Consider the following 22,798-nt stretch of genomic DNA (forward strand, 5'->3'; position numbering starts at 1 on the left):
TGGCTGGCTCAGAGCGTGTGGGCAAGTCGGGGGCCGAGGGCAGCCGTCTGCGGGAAGCACAGCACATCAACAAGTCGCTGTCGGCCCTGGGGGACGTCATTGCTGCCCTGCGCTCCCGCCAGGGCCACGTGCCTTTCCGCAACTCCAAGCTCACCTACCTCCTGCAGGACTCGCTCAGTGGGGACAGCAAGACCCTCATGGTTGTACAGGTGAGGTTCTCAGGTGGGCCACATGATGGTCCTCAGTGTGGATGGGCTAGGCCAGCACCCAGACCAGGGTACCTCTCAGGTACCCCAGCTGGGCAGGGAAGGGACCCTGGTCCTCAGCAGCTCCAAAGTTAGTGACGTGCATCCCGCCAGCCTCCCCAACAGACCTGGCCACGTGCACCCTATGTGCCTCACAAGTTCCCTTATATCCACCAGGGTCCCCTGGCAGCCTCTGGTGAACATGCCACCCCCCCCCAATTCTGTGGGGGTGTCTGGCTTGGGTGGGGAGTGAATCCTCGTGTGCCCTAGGTGTCCCCTGTGGAGAAGAACACCAGTGAGACGCTCTACTCCCTCAAGTTTGCTGAGAGGGTCCGCTCTGTGGAGCTGGGCCCCGGGTCCCGCAGGGCGGAGCTGGCATCCTGGTCCAGCCAGGAGCATCTGGAGGTACAGGGAGGGCTCATGCCTGTCTCCAGAGCACTGGGTCAGAGTTAGCAGGGGGGACAGGAGGGAGGGGCTGGGAGGGGAAGATGCCAGAGGGGCTGCAGCCAGAACTTGAACCCAAACCCAGTAGCCGCTTTAGTCCAAGTATTTCTTGGCCTCACAGGTACCTATGGGGTCGTCAGCTGGTTGGCGGGTAGACGGGGTGCAGGGTGGCTCAGTAATGATTAGTTCACTTCTTTACGTGTATTATCTCACTTAACTCTCACAATAACTGAAGTGGGGTAGCACCATCATGCCCGTTTTGCAGATGAGGAACCAGTTTCAGGAGGCTGGGAGGGGAGTGGAGGGAAGTAGGTGGTTGGGGGCTCAGGGCCGGCATGGCCCCAGCCCACCTGCTCATCCCTGCCCACAGTGGGAGCCAGCCTGCCAGACGCCACAGCCTTCAGCTCGAGCCCACTCAGCCCCGAGCTCTGGGACCACTAGCCGCCCAGGCTCCATCCGGAGGCGGCTGCAGCCCTCAGGTGAGCCTTTAGGGCATGGGAGGGTGAAAAAAAACTTTTCTTTTTAAGTTTCTGAAATGTTTAGAACCTGATTCACAACCTTCCCTGGTCCTGGGAAGTAGTCAGGGCACACAGTGCTGGGTCCCTTTTACAGATGGGAAATCGAAGGCCCCTTGGAGACAGGGGAGTGTTTGGAGGAACCCAGCTCTCGGGGCTCCTAACTGGGCTGCTGACTTGAGAACCTGACCTGAGAGCCAGGACATGAGTCTCCCAGGCTGGGCTGGCTGGGCTCACGCAACGCGCCCTCCAAAGCAGGCCTGGCCTCGCCAGCCGTGGGTCTCAGCTCCGGAGGGTGGAAAGGCGGGGCTCACCCCAAGTCCCAGATGAGTGTGAGCCCAGCCACAGAGCTGGAATCCAGGGCTCCGGCCCCCCACTTGGCCCCACTCATGGAAAGGCCTGGCAAGTGCTTGGAGTCCAAAGGGGTAGGTAGGGACAGCAAGGTGCTGAGGGGTCCTGGCCCGAGGCAAGCCCGCCAGTGAGACGCCTGTTGCTTTGATTTCAGCCTGAGGCTGGGGCTGCAGAGTCTCCAGGTGAGTGTGGGGCCAGTGCCTCAGGGCTGCCTGCCTGCCTTGTGCCCGCCTGCCCGTGCCTTGGGTTGCAGAGCTGTGCCTGGAGCCTGCTGCTCAGGGCTGGGTCTGTCCTCCTGCTGCCTGCTGTGTGTGCGCTTCTGCATAGCTCCCTCCTGCTCTTAGACGGAGGCTGACGAACACCTCTCCCCACCTGCAGGGAAGTCGAGGCCGTTGCCTGTGTGATGGACACGTCTACCCTGCCGTGCCAAGGGCTGGGTCCCAAGGTCTCACTGGCTTACTCCTGCTGCAGCACGGGGAGCCCAGGAGATGGAGGCCAGAGTGGAGGCCCCTCTTCTCTGCCTCCCCTCAGAGATGAGAAACAAGTTCAGAAGGAAATGGTGTCTCGACTGTGGCTCTGGGTACAAATGGCATGGGATGGAAGGGCAGGAACGGCCTGCCCTGCCTGGCAGAGCCAGGCCTTCAGGGAGGGCCCTCACGGGGAGGGCAGCAGTGTGGGGAGGGGAGGCCCTCGCCGGGGCTGGCCGGGTCTCCCAGCCTGCAGGGCACCCTCTGTAGTGGGTAGCCCGGCAGGCACAGGAGCCATGGGAACGGGACAGCCCTGCCCCTCTCCCCTCCCAGGGGGGGCCCCCACACTGGGCGTATACATAATGTTCATTAGTGTACATAGGAGCACGGCCCTGCCTGCCACGGGCCGCGCTGTATTTATGGCTGAGGAGGCCGGAGGGCAGATCTGCTGCTCCCTTCGTCTGCCTGGCACCAGGCTCTCTCCTTGCTCACTGGCCTCTTGACATTTTCCTCTCTGAAATCCTATTTAAGAACTTTTGGAAGCTTAGCCATTTTTACTTATTAAAATAAAAGCCTTTTTACACAAGTGTAGTCTGAAAGAGTGGGTCTTGTGAGCCCCTGGTCAGGTCACAGGGAGCAGGGCATTGGCACATGGATGTAATAGTTGGCTCCCCATTGCTGGCTGGTCACCCACAGCCCTCTAAGTCAGGGCTGGCCCCCCTTCCCTTTATTGTGACATAAGACATGTCACCCCAATCTTATACATGGGAAAGGAAGGCTCCTCCAAGACCTGACAAAACCACGTGTGGCCCTGGACTTCCCCTGGTCGCAGGTGAGCACCACCCTCCTCCCAGGGCCTGTAGGACCCCAACCACTAGCACAGGGCAACCCACCCCCGCAAACATGCGGGTTGTGTTGGCCTGTTTCTGTCCCAGCCTTGGGGTAGCCTGTGTTCAGTGGGGTCCTCCCTCCGACTGGGGCTGAACCCGCCAGCTGCTGCTCCGAGAGCAGAAGAGATGCCCCTGGGTCGAGGCAGCTTGTCCTGGCCAGCCAGCACTGGGGGCTCCTGCAGGGAGCGGTGTCTGTTCAGAGCCCTCATCAGAGGATGGGGCAGCCGCCCTTCCAGTCCTGTCCCTGGGGGCCTCCTGGCGGTTCAGGGGAGCAGGCTGGTTCTGGGCCAGCCCAGTGGTGGCCATGCCTGTGAGGCTGGGCTCCTGGCATCCTGCAGGGTACAACCGTTGGCCTTGGAGGCGTCCACTGGGACAGAGGGGATGGTGGGGCCCACCCTCCCCTGTTTCCCAGCCATAGAGGAGTTGCTGCCTCCCCCGTCCTCCCCAAGTAAGTCTGAACTGGTCCTGTCCTGCCGGGCTGGCGCTCTGCTGTCCCCTGCTGGCCACACAGGTTGGCACACCACCTCTGGGGCTTGGAGGGGGTGGTCTCATCTCTGAAGAGGCTGCGCGGCCAGAGGATGCCCCTCCCAGCAAGGAAGCGAGGGAATAGTTACAAATTTAATAAAATTTGCCTTATAAATTACAGCAGCAGCCCCAGGGCTCGGTTTGCTGCCCCAAGAAGCAAGAGTTGGCAAAGCTGGGCAGCCGGTGCCGGAGAGACACTGTCTGAGAGTTCAGGGCTATGGAGGTGGCCAGTGTGCCAGCGCCGCCGCCTCCAGGGTGGCAGCAGTGGGGGCAGGGCAGAGGCTCACGGCCCGTGGGAGCACAGGGAATAGGTGTAGGGGCTGAGGCCAGGCCCTGATGGCTGCCAGGTGCCCCCCGCCCACTGGATTCCTCAGTCCAAACTGGCCATGAGAAGGTGCAGCTCCCGGAAGGCACTGCCGTGGCGGCCGCTCAAGCCCGACTTGCTCTTGACAAGGCCACTGATGCTCTTGAGCTGCTTGTAGCAGAGCCGGCACTTGTGCAGCCTAAGGGCAGAGGGGCAGTGCTGGAGGTGGCCAGCTGTGTGGACACCATGACCGCCACCCGACCCTGGGGCCTTTCCTGTCCTAACCACTTTCACCGCTTTCCCAGGCCAGGCGAGGCCACACCAGGGCTCTGGGCAGAGACAGGCCATAGAGCCAGGGACTCTGTCCCAGCACAATGACCTCCATAAGCTGTTTCAGCAGGGCCATCCAGTGGGCTAGGCCCCAGGCCTGTGTGCCCTCGCTTGGCGTGGCACCCCTGCCCCAATACCTGCATACCGCCTGGCACCTTACCTCTCCTCCCGGCTGATGTCCACACCCACGGAGGGCGGGGCTGCCAGGATGTCAGTGATCAGGGGCAGAAACCGCTGCAGGATCAGCTTCAGGGAGGTGCAGCCTGTCTGGACATAGCTTCAGAGGCAGGAGGATGGATGGAGCCGCAGACAGAACGATAACCAGCAAGGTACACACGACAGAGGGGCAGAGATGGACAGAGGATCAGAGGCAGCCCTCTCCGGAACTCGGAGGGGACAGCAGTGCCGCACAGCCACCTCACGTGGGCGCCGGCCCTGGGTCTTTCTCCGGTCCTTGCAGGAGCCCCTGCCACCTCCCCTCCCGCACACACCTTTCATACTTGCTCTGCAGCAGCTTCTCGATCTGCGGCAGCACCGTGGTGCACAGGTCCAGCTTCCACAGGGAGCTGGGGAGAGGGCCAGGGACATGCCCTCAGCGCCCGGCCCTGCCCACCCTGCCCGCTCGCCCGCCACGGCCACTTACGCTTTCTGGTTGACGATGTTAAGAAGATCCACCACCACTGACAGGTCACTGATGGCCACGGCCGAGTCCACTGACGTCTGTGCAAATAGAGCACCTGTCAGCGAGCACTGGGGACAGAGTGGCCCCTGATGGGCTGTGGTGTGACGATGGGGTTTGTTGTGGGGTATTAATAGGACTGCCCCTAAAATGATGAGTGCAAGGCCAGGCCCATAAATAGGTGCTCAATATATGGCAGCTTGTGATGGTGAGGATGGAAGAAATAAAAGTGAAGCCAACCATGGTGTGGTGTCAGGGGCTGGCACTTGCCTTGATGTCGCCTGTGGTCCACACGGCCCGCACGGTGTCCAGGTTCTTGTGGCGGCTGGTGAGCACCACACACATGGTGTCATGGCCTTTGCGGATCTGTGACATGGCATCCTCGTCAACCAGCTCCGTCTGCTGGGAAACCTTCACAGCCTGGTGGGATGGGTCCAGATGCTGGCAGCAAAGCTCTGCCCTCGCCTCACGGACCTCCACCCCATCCTTGGGCTGGGCCCCCACTCACGGGCAGGAAGTCGGAGGCCTTCAGCCCAATGGGCTCATTCCGGGTGGCAGGGATGATGGCAGGCTCGGCCTTGGGTGCAGGGGTGGAAGTGGCGACCTGGGGCCAGGGCAGGACCTCGAGCTGGAGGGGTCTGGAGCTCAGCAGGCGGCCAGTCTGAGGTCTCCCTCTCTGCCCCCCAGCATGGGAGTCCCCCAACCCTGGTTCAGGACTCCGGCTCCTCTCTGAACCCCACACCACGCCCTCTCCACCTGGACATACGTTTGGCACCGGGAACTGCGTGTCCATGGCTGGGCTGGGCTTTGCTGCCTCCTTGGCTGTGGCCGTGTCTGGAGAAAAAGGGGAAAGACCTCTGGGTCAGGAGGAAGGCTGGGCTCGGGTGGGACTCTGGGCAGCACCTGTAAGTGAGGGTGACGGAGAAGGAGCCGACAGGCTGCCAGGAAAGGAGACGTCAGCAGCATGGGTGCTGAGCAGGCCTGAAGATGGGGGCTGGGCCTGTCCCCCACTCTCCACTTACTCAACCCCAGGTCGGGCAGAAAGCAGGTGTCTAGCGCCGTGTGTGGACGGGACCCAGGGAGTGCTAGGGAGTGGCACTCAGCCACCTCACTAGGAATGCGTGTGCTGGGGGCGCCGGTGGTGAGTGGGTGGAGACGGCCCCCGGCTACAGTGGCCCTAATGACCTCTCACCATGACCATCACGTTCCTCCACAGCACGTGTCCCATTTCTAGACCCATCTGTGTGGTCGTCTGCCTACCTTTTGTCCTTGTCACTAGGGTGTGGGCCCCTGAGAGGAGCACCTGCCTACTTTGCTCACAATCATCAGGGTCTAGCCTGGCACACAGTAGGTGCTCTTGGGCAAGTGGAGGGAAAAGACCCAGTGGGAGAGAGGCTCATATTATGGGACAGGAGGGGAGGCCAGGGGCTCAGAGAGGGACGGACTGGCTGGGAGCTGGGGACACTGGGAGGCCAGGCCCTGCCTCCCGACTCACCATCCTCTGGGGGTGCTGGGAAGGGCTCACTTCTCCGGGGTGGCGTCCGACCTATAGAGACAAAGGGGGTTGGGGACTCACGTTGGCCAGCCCAGGGCTCCTATCTGAGCCTCCAGGGAGGGGGTGGCCTCGGAGCCAGGGCCGTCGGGATGCAGGGGGATGGAAGTTGGTTCCCAGGCACACAGTTGCAGACCTATGACCCTGTCCCGACCCCATGAAGCCTTAGGTCGGCCCCAAAGGCCTAAGGGCCTTCCTTGCCCCTGTGGGCTTTCCTTTGTTTAGGGCGGGCAGGGCACGGAGTGGCTTCCGGGCCCTCTGCTGGGGTCTAGAGGGCCTGGGAACAGAGCCTGGCCTGGTGTGAGTTAAGAATTAAGCTAAGGGAGTGACATGGACGCTGTCCCCAGAGAGGATCATGTGCTTCCACTTCATAGGTGGGGACATGGCTTGGAGGGGCGGGAGCCAGGCCTCACTGATGCTGTTCTTTGGCTGGAAGATCTCGTTGTAGTCCTCGGCGTTCTGGATCTCCGCCCGAGACTCCCGCTCCTCCCGCTCGTCCTCGCTGCTGGGGCTGCGGCGCTCACTCTCTGAGTTCTGCTTTACCCTGGGGGGGGCCGAAAGGAGCCCGGGGCCCAGTGAGGCCGGGCTGGGCTTCCTAAAGCCTTCCTGGGGGGCCTGCCTCCTGTGCCCCCCAGCGCCCTCTGAGACCCCAAGCCCACCTCTGAGGCTTGCTGCAGGCTGTGCCGGGCCGCTCGTAGATGCGTCGGAGGGGGACACTGGGAAGGGGCGGCTGCTGTGCCAGCGGCTGGCTGTCCTGCACGGGGTCCTGGGCCACCGTGCCTGTCCTGGTGACCCGAGTCAGGTCCACCACGTAAGAGGAGACGTTGCTCTGGGAGAAGGCCACACCTATCTGCAGGAAGCGGCAGAGCTGGGGCGGGACCCTCGGCAGCAGCAGCTGGGGTATGGGTGTGGGTAGGGGCCTGAGGTGGAAGGGGATGGAGGCGCGGTGACAGGGTGGACGGTGGCTTTCTCACCAGCTGGTTGTTGCAGATGGCCAGGTCGGCCACCTTGCCCCAGTTGACTAGGACCACGTCAAAGCAGCGCTCGGGCTCCCAGCCATAGACACGTAGCGAGTCCTGGCAGCCACTGTATAGGCAGCAGCCATCAGGGTTGAAGAGGACACTCCTAGGCCAGGCAAGAGTGGATCGTGGGTCCTAAGAAACCCGAGGAGGCTGCAGGGACCCAGGGACAGAAGGGAACGGAAGTGGAGATGGGAAAGGCCCACCCACGTCCACAGCCCACCACCCAGCTGCCTGCATACCTGACGGGTCCTGGTTCCCCTTCAATGCAGCTCACCACCTGGAATTTCTCCAGATCCCAGAAACGGATGGTCCTGCAAAGGCAGTCAGGCTGTGCTAGGAAGCCAGGGTCTCCCTCCGGCTCCACACAGGCCCATGGCTGGGGCAGCCTGCTTGTCTCCAGACACCTGCCCACCCCCACCTCATTCTCAGGGCCATTAGGAGCAATGCCTAGGGCCAGGGGCTGGCCCTGGGCCCACAGGGGGAGGAACGCCGAGGGTGGGAAGTGAACATGGGCCTTGGATCTGGATGTGCCGAGACACTGGGGCCAGGAATGAGGCTCAAGGGAGAGACAGGACCAGGGTCCCATCTTGACTTGGCCAGCAGTTAATTCAGTCTACACAGGTTCATCAGGCATATGACACCCTGGGACAGAGAGACAGATTGGGGACAGATATACATACACTCAGAGGATAGAGATGAGAAGGATGGCAGTCGCAGGCAACGGGCCCTGCTGCTTCTCACCTGTCGGAGCTGCCAGAAGCCAGGAGGTACTCATTAGGGTGAAACTCGACCACGTTCACAGGCCCTGTGTGGCCAGGGAACTCGGACATCATCTTGCCGGCAGTCAGATCCCAGAGCTGGGGTCGGGTGGGGTGGAGGTCAGGACCAGGCCGGGCACCGCAGCCGCCCTCTCCCTCTATTCCAGCCTGAGCTCTTTATCCACACACCACCCTCCTCTGTGGACAGGCTTGGGACATGCAACCCCCGTCAGGAAGGAGATGAGGACCCAGCCTGAGTGTGAGCAGCAGACGCCAGTCCCCAGCCCTGGGCCCAGGTCAGGCCAGGAGCTACCTTCACCGTGTGGTCATCTGCCGCCGACGCCAACCACTTCCCGTCAGGGCTGAACCGGAGACACCGCACGGCCTGGCTGTGCCCCTGAGAAGAGGACAGGGCACCGGGCTCACCCTAGGGGCCTGGGCCCAAGGAGCTGCGTTCCCCACCCCCCCCAAGCCATCTCTGCCCTCAACAAGCAGTGCTTCCTAGGGAGCAGGCAGTGAGGGGACTGCCATGGAGAGACTTCCCTATATGCGGTCATGGATTCCGAGTCCTGCAGGACGCTCCGGGAAAGCGAGGTTGCATGGTCATTTGGTGTGGGAAGAAACATGTCTTATGCCTCTTTTTGGAGAGTTAAATGCCCTTTCTTAATGTCAATGGGTCTAAAAACCTCTAAAAATAATTCTCTGTTAAACTCAGTGCTTCACACTCACATGAATAGGCACCCCCTTCACCTAACAATACCTGTTACCTGCTGATAAAACCAGAGAATGGAGCAGTTTGGTAAACACAGCTCTGAGTGGATTCATGGCAAGCTGGGGGTCCAGGTGGACCCCACGCACTCCTGCTCTGCGCCAGTTCCTGTTTCTCGTTGGGACTCTCGTTTCTCAGGTTGGACTGCCGTCCCCTCCAGCCCTTGCCAGTCTGGACGCCGCCCACGCCCTGTGTCTGCGCTTGTGGAATGACCAACAGAGGGTGCCTTCCTTACCCTGTATCGGAAGACACAGCCTTTCCTCCTGATGTCCCAGAGCTGTGGGGAGAGAGAGGAGCAGAGGGGCAGGGTCAGGAGAGCTCACAACCAAGGGCGGGCCTGGGCTGGGGAGGCCTAGAGCCTGGGGTCGGAGGGCAGTGTGTGGCTGTGAGCAGAGAATGACTCTGGGCACCTCCAGGTCATGACACCCCAAAATAACAGGGGTCTAGAAACTGCTCACTAAAACTGGGAATTCTAAGGAGAAATGCTGCCCCAGAGAGGGAAGACACCCCCCACAGTGCTGAAAGCCCACCCTCTCAGGCAGGACAGACGGCCCGATCCCACTGCCAGCCCAGCGGGAGATACAGGGCTCCGAGTGGGGTCTCACCTTGATGTTAGTGTCCTGGGAGCCCGAGGCTACGAACTCGCCATACGGGTGGAAATCGAGGCTGCAGATGTTGGCTTTGTGTCCCATGAGTGTGCGAAGAACTAAAAGGAAGAAAGCAGACACAATGGCGTGAGAGGCACACAAGACGGCTGGCAGAGAGGGGCTGCTGTCTTCACTGTGTGTGGCTTTAATAGTAACTGAACAATACCACAGATTTTAAAATAAGGGGAAAAAAATCACCCTGGGCCCTACCACCCTAACAACTTATTTTCCTATTTTTCTCCTGAGAGGCGACAGCCATTTCTGTCATTACCTGAGCCCCCGAAAATGATATCGCGCCATCCCCCCACCTTGTGCCCCTGGGTTCGTCCTACTGCTCTTGTAAGAATGAAGGGTGAGGGAGGCTGTGATGTCAGGCAGAGGGAAGTGGTGGGCAGAGGCCCCGAGGAGGGCAAGTGGAGGGTGTGCCTGGGGTGGCCCTGTGCTTGCACTGGTCCTCTGTCCCAGGGATCTTGAGGGTGGCTGAAAGGACAAGCTGTGAGAGCCGAGAGCACAGGGAGATGACTGGGGTCTCAGAACCCTTAGGGGCGGAGTGCACATCACCTCCTGCGGCCCCAAGAAACCATGTCTCCTATCCTTCAAGGTTTTAAAGGCAGCTCCATGGCCCGTCTGGCCTGGGCCACAGGCAAACTGTGTGTTTGTTTCTGGTGCCACTCAAATTTGTCTCTTCTCTCTGGCCTCATGTCTTGCTTTTTAAAAGATTTATAATTCCACTGTCTGAATGAAACTGATCACTCCATGAGTGCTGGGGCCAAGCGGTACAAGAGTCCAGCCATCATTAGGTTTGAGCCAAGGTGAACCAGGATACCTTTTGAGAGGTCGTGAGCTCTCTGTTGAAGGAGGTGTTCAAGCAGCCTCCAGATGTAATGCTTTAGGCACAAGAGAGTCGAGCTCTAAGTACTGGGTGAATTAAACAAACTCTATTGTATGACTGTCTGCATCCCTCAGGTCCAGGTCCAGAGCTCTGCAGACAGACAGGACTGGGTCTGCTCCTTGCTTGCTGTGTGACCTTGAGTAATCCCTTACCCTTTCTGAGTCTCATATTGGGTCCTGGTCAGGACTATGTAATAAAACGTACATAAAAGTCTTAGGATGGACCTGACACATGGTTAAATGCTCAATAAATGCCAGTTATAATAATTCTCACAATTTCTTCCTGCACAAGGCCTGACTTCATCCTCTCTTCTCTGTCACCTAAGCTAGACCTTCTCTCTTCCTCAGGCCTCTGAATACTTGTCCTGGTTCTCTGTGTTCTGGCCCCAGTGGTGACCCACTATTCAGTGCCATGGCCTTTCGGGCACCTCCCTCACCCCAGGATATCTGCTGAGCACTTCTGGTGTTCCCGGGACAGGCTGAGTGATTTCCGAGTGTGAGTCTCCCCGACCCCCAACAATGCCAGGAGGTGGGCAAGGCCCTGAGGCGCAGAGGGAGAAGCACCCCACTTACGGCTGGTCAGCAGGGCACAGAGCCAGAATTTAAGGCAGGCTTCTGACTCGTGAGCAGCTTGTCTTACTGTGTGACCCTCTCCCTGGGTCACAGTTGTCTAAAGCTCCTAAGACAGGCCAGGCACAGCTAAGGGCGGGATAAAAGCGAGCTGCTCTGATTGTCATCTGCCCTGAGGACAAAGTCCATCTCGCTGCCCACTACATCCACCCATCCTACTAGGTGCCCCTCTGCACTGGTCCTGTGGGACACTGAGCTGGGACTGACCTGCCTGTACATCCTGCACAGAGTGTGACAAGGCGCCTGACACATCTGTTCTCTGAGTATCTAACTCAATCGCACCAAAACCTGAGCAGCAGCCCCTCCTCACACTCTGTCGTTGTCACATGCCACCGGGGGCTCAGCACTGTCTTTCTGGTCAAGGAGGCCTCGGGCACATGCTGACCAACCCAGGGCCTGGAGGGGGCACTCATGCTGCCTCCTGCTTCAGCTCACTCTGCATCCCACGGCAGTTTCCAAAATCCTGCCCCGCCCCGAGAGGATGTGGAGTCCCACCCTGCGTGGGCCGGCTTCGTGAAGCGCAGGCCAGGTCGCCTTCCTGTGGCATCCCTGGCCGACCCACCCTCGCCCTCTGGCTGTGCCAGGGAGAGCAGGCAGGACCACATTCTTCGGGCATGACTTCTGCCCTTGCTCTTCTGTCCCGGAGGGCCCTGGGTCGCAGCACCTGAGAGCTGCATAGTGGAGGGCCTCTGGGGTCCGTGTACCCCGTTCAGGAACCTCCAAGCCCTCCTGGCTGAGCAGCTACTCAGCTACAGGGTCTTTACCAAGTGTGGTGCCCTCCATGGGCCCCAGCATGTGACAGATAAAGGGGCCCTGCTAACCTGGACTGCATCAGAATCACCTGGAAGCTTACTGAAAGCCAGATTCTGGGTTCCCCTGACTTCTGAGTCAGGTACCCTGGGAGCGAGGTCTGGGCCGTATGTTTTTAACAAGCTCCTTGACAGCAGCTAGCCCTGGGAGTCCAGTGCCCAGGAATTCCAGAGGTCTTCCACTTTCCCTCTTTGCCCACCTCAAGGAAGTCTCACATGCCCCTTATGCGTGAAATGAGTGTGGCTGAGAACGCCTGGCATCCTTGTCTTCTTTTCCCCTTGCTCCTCAGTGAATGGTGCCGTCCACTGGGATTTGAGTCCAGGCAGAAACTTCCAAAAACTGACACGCCTCTTGCCCCGAGCCTTTCTGCTTTCTCAGTTGGAGCCCGGCCAGCCGGCCTGTTCCGTCCAGCAATGCCAGCATACATAGATGCCTTGGGTCCTGCATGTGGCCAGGCAGCAGGACCATGTGTTAAGACGCTAAGCATGCAACCCGTTTGTTATCCAAGAGATCCTGGGGTCTGCTTTTCTTAAGCAGCCCATCACCAGGTGGGCAAGCATCACCCAAGAGGCCCAGGGGCACCATCTTTCTGGAGGGCCACCTACACAAGACCACTGCTCTTGGGTAGAATGAACCTGGCCGCCAGGTGTGTGTGGCTGGTGGCTGCCGTCCTACAGCAGAGGAAGAGCACACACCACAGGAGAGGCCCAGAAGGACCTATAAGTCTCAGTCAGGCAGTGGGGCTCTCTTCTGGCTAAAGTGGCCTTGGCAAAATCCATGCCACCATTTCCTCTCCTGGCCTTCAGGTAGCAATGGCCTCCTGCCTGGCAAGCTGGAAGGTCCAGAACAGAGGCTGGCAAAAAGCAGTGAGCAAATGGGTTTTACCTTGGCCTCCCAGTGTTGGCCTGACCGGTGTTCCGAAAAAATGTTGAATTAGCTGTCAATATTCAGAAATGGTGGATTCCACTTCAATTTCCAGATTCCCAGCTTCTCTTGAAAAATCCATAGAGCTGGCCCCACCCACAATGCCGTGTGGCAACACCCTGCTGAGGCTGAGAGGGAGCCCCCCTTTTAGGGAGGGAGAGACTCCCCACTTGGCCTAGAACCAAAGGCACGAGTTTACGGACTGAAAGGACTCGGCAAGGATCTAGCACAGGAATAAACATTGACCCAAGGTTCACCAGTGTGCAACTTCAGGACACTGGGACAAAGATCCTACAAGCCTGCAGCGAGGCAGGCAGAGGGAGGAAAGCAGCAGGGGTCCGGGGGGGAGACAGCACTGATCTCCCAACAGCAGCCCTGGGACCTAAAATACAATGGCACTGCGCCTTCAGAACTCGGAGGGAAAAGTATTTCCAACTTAGAGTTCTATACTCAAACTCTTAAAAGAAAGGATGGGGGTAGAATAAAGTCCTTTTCAATCATGGAAAGTCTCTAAAACTGTGCCTGTTGTGCACCTTTTCTCAGTAAGCTATGAAACAATGTTCTCCATCAAAAAGAGGAAGAAAACCAAGAAAGGTGACAACGTGGGATCAGGGCAGCAGAGGGAGTGAGTTCCCTGCAGAGGAGATCAGGGGAGCACAGGATGCCAGCTGAGCTGCAGGCCCTGGGACCCCAGGCCACCAAGACCTGAGGACAGAGGCTCTGAGAAGAGACCTCGCTTACGGGATGGGTTTGAGGGTAAACTGAAGGAGGTTTACTTTTCCGGCAGAGAATTTGGGGATGAATTAATAATAAAGATGTAGAAAACATGCAGATGAAAAAAAACACACACCAATTATTAATACCAGGGAAACAAAGTTTTAAAAAGAAAAGAAATATGATCAGCCCCAAATACTATCTAGATGGCCCTGAGAATATAAACCCCGGATATTTAAAAGGTGATACTGGGAGGACGGAGGAGAAATGTTGTGAGAGGCTCCACGAGAGCTAACTTCTCATCTTCCACAGCAGGATGGCAACACCTAATATACAAAATGTGTTTCAAAAGAAGGTGCAGTGTAACCATGTTGTTTAGAAAAGTGGAGGGAATTGGCAAAACACCAGGTAAAAGGACAGAAGGCTGAGGCCTCTGGAGAAGGGAAGGGGCGGGACTAAGACTTCCTCTTTCTGTTGTGAATATTTGCAGAAATATTGGTATCTGACTTTTCAAACTATGTGTAACTTCTGTAAAGATGAAAACTAAATTAAAACAAACAAAGCACATGGAAACAGAAGGTCTGGCCACCTCAGCCCCACTCCTGCAGGCGAAAGTTAGCCAGAACTGAGTGGGGGCCCCCTCCCAGTCGGGGCACCACACTCCCCAGTGCGCCCCCATAGCCACCTCCCTCATTTACATGTCCTGTGTGGTCCCTGGTGGCACTTGATGTCCTTCCAGGCTCTGAATCCACACCGACACCCACCTGCCCATCCACAGTTGTCCATTCAGACATTTACTGGGCACCTCTTCAGTGCCAGCACTCAGAGAGCAGTGCACGTCGCTGCTGCCAGGCTAATGGGGGTGGGGGGATCGCCGCACCATCTGGTGAGTGCTCCAGGGGGGCGGCACCCAACCTAGTCAGGCTTCCCGGAGGAAGCAGCTAGACAGGAGAGCCTGAGACAGCAGGACCGCAGGCTGCATATGGGAAAGGTGAGCGTAGATGCCTACTTTTGGCAGCTTCCAGGTCCCAGACACGGATGGAGCCCGACTGGGAGCCGGCCACAATGAGCTCCTCGGGGGTGTTGAGGCGGACACTCTCCACTGGGGACGTGTGACCCGTCAGGCTCTGTGGAGAAAGGGTGGCAACTTCAGCGCACTGCGTGGACAGACCCTCAGCTGCTGCCCCAAATTCTGGGTCCCCAGAAAGTGTGTCGGAGAGAAGTGACCCAAGCAACAGGGCCACACGCAGGCTCTCCCACGGATAGCTGAGCAGCCGCTTCTCTCGGCCTCACCTCCCAGGGCTGAAAGCGGGCCACTGCCCGCTATGCTGACGTGGAGGCCCTGGGCCCCTTGGAGGGGAGCAGCTGACCCTTTTAGTCCTGAGTCCAAACCATCGCCCACCTAGGCTCTGCTCCCGTCGCCAAGCCCCTTGGAGGGGAACCTGGCAGAGCCGAGGCCTGGCTCGTTAGCGGCACGTGTCTCGCCCGTCTAGAATGCCTGGACCCCTGGGGCCACCCCTGCTGGCGGACCCAGCCATACTCCCAGGCGGGGGCTCTCAGAACCCAGAGGGCCTGGGAATAACTGCTGGAAAACATGGACACTCTCACCCAGTCAGAGCTGGGCCGGGCTGAGCCCAGGAGCAAGTGGGAGATGCTGGCATCTCCGGCTTTCTGGAGAGAGGCTGGAATCTGAAATCCATGGTGTCTGTCACTCCCCGCCCAGCGCTGGCCAACCTAAGGCACAGTGGTGACTCCATCAGTGTTTGCTAAGACAACATTCCCCATGGGGGTTGGGCACCAGAGGGAAAAACTGCTCCTCAGCAGAATTACCCCAACGCCAGACAGTTACAAGCAGTTTGTCTGACTCCTAAACATCACCGGCAGGAGTATAAACGGTACAAACCACATAGAGGGTAACTGGGCACAATCTACCCACATTTAGATATGCACATTCCTGCACACCAACAGCTCCGCCTCTGGGAGCTTGTCTTACACACGCTCAGACACATGCGCAACACACACCGAAGGTTACTCACTGCAGTGAATCTTTTGCACAAAAGACTGGAAAAAATGCAAATACCCAGCACAAGAAACTAGTTGTATAAGCTGTGGTCATCCATGGTCACCCATGCAATGGACTGCCATTCATTCAGCCATAAAAACGTATGAGGCAACTCTCTGCATATGATAAAGACTAACCTCCATGATACTTTCAGGTGAAAAAAGATAGAGACAGTGTGTACAGTAAGATACCATTTGTGTAAATATAGGAGGGGAAGGGGAATAGGCATGCACATTTGCTCGTGAATGCATAAAATAATTCTGAAAGGACACAGAGGAATCAGAGGCGTGGCTGTCTCCAGGGAGGGACGTGGAGGTTAGGGGAGGAAGAGAGATGTTTCACTGTTTACTGCGTACATTTGGAGGTTGAACTGTATGAGTTCATACACACTCAGAAATACACAGAAATAGATCAAAGTGGGCTGCCTGCAGAGGGCGTAGCACATGCACAAATCTAACGTGAGAAAGAACTTGGCAAGCCTACGGCCCTGAAAGGCCTGATCTGTGGGGAGTCAGGGGAGAGGCGCAGGCTGAGGCCTGCGGGCTGCAGCCGGTGTGGGAAGATGAGTCTGGGGGCCAGACCCCAAACTGTCCACGGTGCTTCCCCGGGGATGAGAGCCTGGGCTCACTTCATGTCCATTCTTTGTGAGTCCATTCTTTTTCAGATCTCAGTTCTCCACTGGATTTCCCCCAAATCACTGAGGTAATTAAGTCTCCACTAATAAATATCGCCTCCCACCTCTTTTTATCTGTCTTTACTTGGCCAAGAGTCAAAAGGCTGACACTGCCCTGTGCTGTAAGGCTGCGGGGGGAGACGGAGGTTCCTGGGCTGCTGGCGGGAGTGTAAATGGATTTCTGGAGGGTAAGGTGGCAATGTGTTTTGAAAGCTTTTTAAAAAGTTCACACCCTTGGATTTTAATGCAAGGGGTCACAGATTTAGGCAAAAAAGTCTGCTCAAAGATTTAGGCAGATGAGGACCTCGGATGGGCAGATGGGCCGTGGGCAGGGGAGGCTCAACCGTGGGCCTGTCAGCTCGTTTTAGCCTTCTCATGCTGGCTCCCTGGGGTGCTATCTCACAGCCAGGTAACACCCCCATTCCTGAGCGCTGGCCATCCAGGGTTGTCCTCTGTCTTCCTGAGAGACAGCTGGGGAAGGCCCGGATGTTGTGCTATGTCCCTCTGCACAAGGGCTGGGTGCCCTCGGGCAGGGTGCCTGCAAAGCCACCTGCTCCTGACCCCAACCCTGCCCTGCCGAGCCCCCGCCCATCCCTAGCCCCTCTCCCTGCTGGCTGAGGCTCACCATGATGCAGTTGGGCTTGTTGATGGACCACAGGTTGACGCGGCAGTCATCCCCGCCTGTTGCCAGCAGCCGCCCAGAACCTTTTCCCAGCACCAGCGAGGACACATTGCTGGCATGGGCGACGATCTCCTCTGCACAGGGAAGGGCAAGGGGAGAAGGCAGTCAGGGGGCTTGATGGGTCACGTGAAAGAGGGGTGGGCTTGGCCCCCAGCTCTGACACTGGAAGCCCTGTGGGAGGGCTCTGCCCCCTTCAGCTCCCCTTTGGTACCCAGATACCCCATATGACACCAGCCTAGAAGGCAGGGCCTGGGCTTGAGACAGAAATGACTATTTCTCAACTTCAGTCATTCCTGTCCCACCCTGAGGCCTCATGATTTTTTCCTCCTTCTTCTGCATGTCGACTGGTAATATTATTGACTTACTATGTTTACTTTTAATCTGTCTTGTAAGCAATAATATCCACAAAATTACCAGTTTGATATGTTCATTATATTTTTCCACAGTACAAAATGAAAATGAAAACAATTATTAAGATAAAAATACTGAACTATGTACCGCCTACACATCTCGCACATAAACCTACTCACTGTGCACATAAACCCCACTTTGGGGAACACACTTTAAGAACCATTAAGGTCAACTCTAGCCAAGTTGTCCCGAGGGGAGCGCAGCCAGGGCTTCAGCCCACAGCCTCAGAATCATGGACCAGGCGCTGGCCTGAGCTCTGCTATTGCAGGCTGTGTGGCCTTGGATAAGTCACTCACCCTCTCTGAGGGCTGGGTTTGTCGTCCAGTAAATGGGGATAATAACAGTGCCTGGCTTATTGAGTTGCTGAGGATTCAGTGAGAATGTGCCCGTGAGCTGCAGAGTATGGAGCGGGTGCTCTGTGGTTGGCAGGCAGGCTAAGGAACAGTCGCCATGGAGAGTGGGCATTAGGGCCCCAAGTGGGCAGGAGAGTGGGCTTCATGAGGAGGGGAGCAGGAAACAGCCGACTGAGAGGTCTGGGAGTGAGGGGATGGGAGTGACAGCTGCCAGGCAGAGTGGGAGGTACGGTGTTGCAGGCAGCCACGAGGGCCCTTGGCTTGTGCTGTGGGGGCAGCAGACAGAGCCTCAGGAGACATCATCAGTGCTCCGAAGGGAACAAAACATGGGCAAGGAGCCAAGAGGCAACTGAGGCCTCCGAGCCCATCCCTGAGTGTGTCTCCCTCTTGGGAACAAGGAGGAGACAAGACATGTCTCCCCATACAGACAGGGCAAACCCCAGCGTGCTGATGCTGAGGCAACTGGGAGGCCGGCGTGGGTGATGGCTTCCACCCTGCCTGGGGGTCTCTGTGGTGTGAGCTTCAGGCCACAGGGAGGTTGTGAATAGGCCCAGGAAGGCTGCTTGCCAGGCAGCCTGGCTCAGAAGGGCTAGCAAAGCTGCCCGGGGACCAGGCCCCAGGCTCGACCTCGGCGATGACACCCAACCTCATGGCCCAGCCGGGCACAAGCAGCGTCCAGCCCTGGCCTGGGCGAGAGTCCCCAAACATCAGCCAGGGCCTCAGGGACCCCGTCACTGGATCCAAGGGACTGGGGCGCCTCTCTATCCGCATCTCAACCAAGGAGCCTCTGTCCTCTGGACACTGTACGAACAGATGCCTGGGGGCTCTGGCCACTGACACTTATCTGTTCAAGGGCTTCTGTTTGGCCAAAGTGACTGCCCAGCCCAGAAAGAAGACAAACCACCTTCTCCCTGAGCACTCTGATCCCAAGCCTCAGGCCTCCCCTTCTCTGAAGACACTCCACACAGGCACTACCCTACACCTTTGACCTACCTACGGACCTGAGTGTCTACCCCCGCTCACCCTTCTCAGGGAAAGTTCTGGCTGGGCCCTACCTCACTGGGCCTTGTTGCGTCCACTATCATCCCTCTCTGGGCCTCAGGGCCGCTGCCCCTAGAGACAGCCATTAATTCATAATATATATGGTTCCTGGGTGCCTACTCCAGGCCCAGGACTGGGGAGACAGCAGGGAATGAGAGTGTTAAGATTCCCATTTTCATGCAACAGCCTGATCAGATTGTTTCTGGGACAGGGCATCAGCTGGAAGAAGAACCAGACTCTGAGGTTAGAATTTGGAGGTTGAGCCCTTCTAGAAGGGCTCAGACCACTTCCCTCTAAACAGCATGACCAGGGACTGACTGAAGCCCCTGGAGGGACCAAGGAGGAGAGAGGACACAACATGGGTACCAGGCAGAGGAGGCCTCAGCACAGGGCGCTGGCCTAAGAACTCCCCTCTGGCTTAAAGGACAGCACCCACCAATGGCCCAGGCTTGGGTAACCAATTTCAGTGCAAACAAATAAAGATCCTCGCAGCATCTACAGGCAGGCCAGGCCAGCAGCTGCTGCTCCATCCTGTGGCAAAAGCCCATGCGTTCCCCAAGCTCAAGTGGCACAACCTGGGCCCCGTGTCCCAGCCAGTGCTAGGAACACAGCATTCTGGCCAGAGGCGCTGAGGACTCGCATCCCAAATGGAAGGTGCAAAGAACTAGGCTTCACGCTGGCCAAGCATCTTCTGATCCTTGCAGACTCTACAGCCACAAACAGTCAGAGGTCGCTGGCCTTGGGCTCTTCAGACAGTTAAAACGCTGTGCACATGAAATTGTCAGCAGATGCCCAATGTGACGGATCATGTTACCTCCTACTTGAACATTTTCAAGGCTTGGCTTTGCCTTTTAGGTAAAGCCGAAACCTCAGAAGGGCTGGGGTCCTCACCAGCCTCTGTGGCACCACATTCTCCCCAATGCTGTGCTGCAGCCCATGGCTTCCTTGGAGTCCTTCCAATGCACTGAACTTCCTGCCTCAGGGCCTTTGCACATGCTGCTCAGGCAGCCTACAATACTTCCCTACCCCACGCCCCATCCCCTAGTTAACCGATCAAAGCATATGTCCATATGTCCCAGCTTCTAATTCCATAAAGAGAGACAGAGGGGTGTGGTCATCTGATCCCTGCCAGCTGCTCTCCCCAGGTTCTGCACACCACTGCACAGAGACCTTGTCTATTTTGCCCCTCACTGTCTCCCCAGTACCTGGTTCTATGCTCAGGAAACAGCAGCTGTTGAAGGGAGAGATACATAACCCCAACAAATACAAAACTACTCTGACCCAAGGGTATCTTCCCTGGAAGCCATTAACAGGGTTCTCCCAGAACAATCTGAAACAATTTGAGGAACAATTTGAAAATGCCCCAGACCTCTCATTTAACAAATGAGGACACTGAGGCCCAGCTAAAAGCTTTGCCCAAGTTTCCACAGTTAAAAGTGGAGGAGCCTTGCCCCAGCTTCTGAAAACAGCCCAGGGACAGCTCATAGCACAGGGTGACCAGTTTGGGCACACTAAATATGTGCCAACCAGTTATTATAGGTGGGGTAGGGCCCACAGAAGCACTAATGAGTAGGGCCGCAGTCCTGAAAATATGATCTGGGGAACCATCACTAATGGCATGTTTGTGTGCTCTTGTTTTTAAATGTCTCAGTATTTCTAACATGGTAAACAATGATCGCTATAACTCCCATAAACAAGAACTCTTTGGGATCTTCAATAATTTTTAAGAGTCTAAAGAGGTCCTCCGATCGGAGTTCACAACTGCTATGTAGAGTGCTGGTGGGAGTGGTTGGTGCTCCCAGTTACAGCCCAGAGCCCTGTCAGCATCCCTCTGTCTGCCCTCTCACCCCCGCCCCCACCCCCAAGACGCCCTCAGCTTAATTTATGAGACATCTGAGAATGCAAAGACTACCTTTCAGGACTTTTCACCCCATCCTGCCTGTCAGCCTAACTGGAAATCCTGCACTAAGTGATTTATTATATATTCATTTTCTCACTTGCATCTCACAGCAACTCTAGAATGTATGTGTGATTATCTCATTGTACAGACAGGAAACAGCCTCAGAGAGGTTAAGTCACCTGACCAATGTCACCCAGCTAAGAAATGCCAGTCATGATTTGCATCTTGGTCTATCTTACTCCAAGGCCTGGGAGTCTCCCTCTGTGCCAAGAATAGAAGACAAAGCTGGGGGTTCAGGCTACCCAGCAGCAAACAGGGCAAATGGGGTGAGAAAGAAAACCACTCACGCAATTTCCAGGCTGTTTTGGTGACTACAGGGGTGGCCATCCTTCGGCTGGCTGGCACCTGAAGCTCCCACAAACCAGACTGTGCTTTCCTCGTGGGGTGGGGGTGGATCCCCCCCAGAGCCACCAATCAAGTTGGCAGGGAGTTCCCGCACATCCAGGCAGAGGGAATGCCTTGTGTCCTGGCTCTGGACGGACCTGTGGTTTTAAGTCATACACAGCAGCCACAGCAGCAGCCTGTGTGCACCTTTCAGGATCCTGGATCATGGAATGTCAGGCTTGAGCCATCTCAGCTCAACACTGGGCTGGAACACAAACAGAGATGATGGCTTGTTAGGAAACACTCAGTGGGAGCTCAGGGGGACCCTGATTTGAAGAACTGCAGCTGCAGCTCCCTGGATCACCAAGGCCACTTGATAAAAGACAAGACACCCACCAAAGCCACCAGAGCCAGGAGCTGCACTGCAAATTGGGTTTGAGAATCTAGAGAGGGAGCACCTCAAGCAAGGTGACTTGGAACAGGGAAAAAGAAGGTCCTCCCAGAGGCCAGGATGACGGGAAGAGGCTCTGTTCCAGGAGGCTGGCTGCCTGAAGTGCAGCAGCCGCAGTGGGGCGGGAAGACCACGTGTCTGCAGTTCCGATAGATTTCTGGGAGTCACTGTTTCGTCGGACCTATGGGAAGTGGGTGGAGTCAAGGGTAAGCTTAGGGCCCATGTGAGGAACCCCAGACAGGCACTGAAGTCTTCTCCGGGGAGAATCTCAGAGAGGGCCCTGAGGATCCAAACACCCCCCGCCCCAAGTTTGTGGCAAAGGAACTACTCCTGGTCCCTGCAATTCCCAAGGACAGCGCTGCAAACTAGGCCTCTGATCGGCATGAGTCAGTATGACCCCCTCAACTTTAAAAAGCCAAGCCTTTTCCCATGAACGCTTTCTGTCTCCTTTCTCCTGGGTTTCCCAGTCCTGCGCTCGAATCCTCCATTCACTCCCGCTTCTCCCTGCCTGCTGTGCTCCCCATTCGCGCACATCTTGTTTCCTGAGCTCCCTAAATTGGCCCCTGCCTCGCCAGACCCCCTTGACTCTCCTTTCCCCTCTGCTACCAGTATCCCCATTCATTCATCCCTGTTTCTTCTTGTCCCTATTCATCACTCATCCTCCTGCAGACCCCCAGCTCTGCTTCCGGCCTCCCGGTTTTTCCCCTCAGGCCTCCTCGGCGGTTCCGCCCCTCCCGAGGCTAAGACTGGTCCCTCGGCCTCCCCTGATCCTCCCACTTCTCTCAGCTTGCGGGGCAATGGCTCCAGCCTCCCCGCGCCCACAGCCCTCACTGCCGCAGGCCGGCCCGGCCCCGCTTGACTTGGCCCAGTCCAGGACCCCTCGCACCCTCGCACCCTCGCCCTCTCGCCCCGTTGCCCACTCCACCTGCATCTGCGGCTCCGGAATCCGAGGCTCTGCTCCAGAGGCGACCCCCACTTGCCTCCATCCCCTGCCCTGATTGGTCGCTGCTTGACAACCGACCCTCACAACAAAAACCTCCGTCTCAGAGCCCCGCCCTCCTCACTTCCCACACCAATCAGCCTCCGCGGGCGCTCCACCTCCCGCCAGGCTTGACCAATCAAGGCAGGCGCTTCTGCCGCTTTTCCCAAGTACTCGCCCTCTCTTCCTGAATTGGACTAATCACGAGGAAGGAGCATTCAAGAGCCGCCCCTCAGCCTCTAATGAAACAATGGTGGCTGCCATTTCCTTGGTCCCGCCTCCGCCTCAAACTTTCCCTTTCCTCCCCTTTTCTTTCTCCACCTCTTAGTTTGCGTTTGAAAAATTTGCGAGACGCCCTCCAATGGCGGCTGCACCAATCACTTTAGCAACCGTCC

The 22,798-nt window shown here is 57.3% G+C and overlaps 2 protein-coding genes across 8 annotated transcripts in view; one reads left to right on the plus strand and one right to left on the minus strand.

Moving 5' to 3' along the window:
• The window catches only part of KIFC3 (kinesin family member C3), a 40,130-nt gene extending 37,522 nt beyond the window's left edge, over window positions 1–2,608 (plus strand). The window contains exons 14-17 of the mRNA XM_019664464.1: window positions 5–209; window positions 516–650; window positions 1,060–1,168; window positions 1,934–2,608. Of these exons, the coding sequence (XP_019520009.1) occupies window positions 5–209; window positions 516–650; window positions 1,060–1,168; window positions 1,934–1,959 (475 nt within the window). The 3' untranslated portion in view covers window positions 1,960–2,608. The remainder of the gene's footprint in view (window positions 1–4; window positions 210–515; window positions 651–1,059; window positions 1,169–1,933) is intronic.
• Window positions 2,609–3,517: 909 nt separating this feature from the next.
• KATNB1 (katanin regulatory subunit B1) lies at window positions 3,518–22,470 on the minus strand. Of its 7 annotated transcripts, none has more exons than XM_019664492.1 (21): window positions 22,350–22,470; window positions 21,432–21,605; window positions 20,937–21,238; window positions 16,828–16,958; window positions 14,477–14,594; window positions 9,457–9,557; window positions 9,087–9,128; window positions 8,396–8,479; window positions 8,066–8,181; window positions 7,564–7,635; window positions 7,277–7,427; window positions 6,962–7,152; window positions 6,716–6,846; window positions 6,246–6,296; window positions 5,517–5,584; window positions 5,259–5,378; window positions 5,021–5,170; window positions 4,715–4,791; window positions 4,572–4,637; window positions 4,232–4,348; window positions 3,518–3,940 (listed from the first exon to the last, which is right to left on the minus strand). In XM_019664492.1, exons 3-21 carry the CDS (start codon window positions 20,974–20,976, stop codon window positions 3,808–3,810), a joined length of 1,959 nt encoding a protein of 652 aa, XP_019520037.1. In that variant the 5' UTR covers window positions 20,977–21,238; window positions 21,432–21,605; window positions 22,350–22,470; the 3' UTR covers window positions 3,518–3,807. The 7 variants fall into 7 exon arrangements, with proteins under 7 accessions (XP_019520037.1, XP_019520038.1, XP_019520031.1 ...); XM_019664493.1 differs by having other exon boundaries at window positions 4,563–4,637; window positions 5,259–5,354; window positions 22,350–22,469; XM_019664486.1 differs by having other exon boundaries at window positions 4,563–4,637; window positions 22,350–22,469.
• Window positions 22,471–22,798: the final 328 nt, after the last annotated feature.

This window comes from Hipposideros armiger, unplaced genomic scaffold (assembly GCF_001890085.2).
Source record: "Hipposideros armiger isolate ML-2016 unplaced genomic scaffold, ASM189008v1 scaffold_423, whole genome shotgun sequence".
In the NCBI taxonomy this organism is placed as follows: Eukaryota; Metazoa; Chordata; class Mammalia; order Chiroptera; family Hipposideridae; genus Hipposideros; species Hipposideros armiger.

Excerpts from the sequence above, each read along its gene's own strand:
- KATNB1 (XM_019664491.1), bottom strand. The coding sequence starts at position 20,976 with ATGGCCACCCCTGTAGTCACCAAAACAGCCTGGAAATTGC. Across the intron at positions 7,153-7,276 it reads CCATCTGCAACAACCAGCTG|ATAGGTGTGGCCTTCTCCCA; the intron begins GTGAGAAAGCCA and ends CGCTTCCTGCAG. Across the intron at positions 4,792-5,020 it reads GGACCACAGGCGACATCAAG|ACGTCAGTGGACTCGGCCGT; the intron begins GCAAGTGCCAGC and ends CTATTTGCACAG.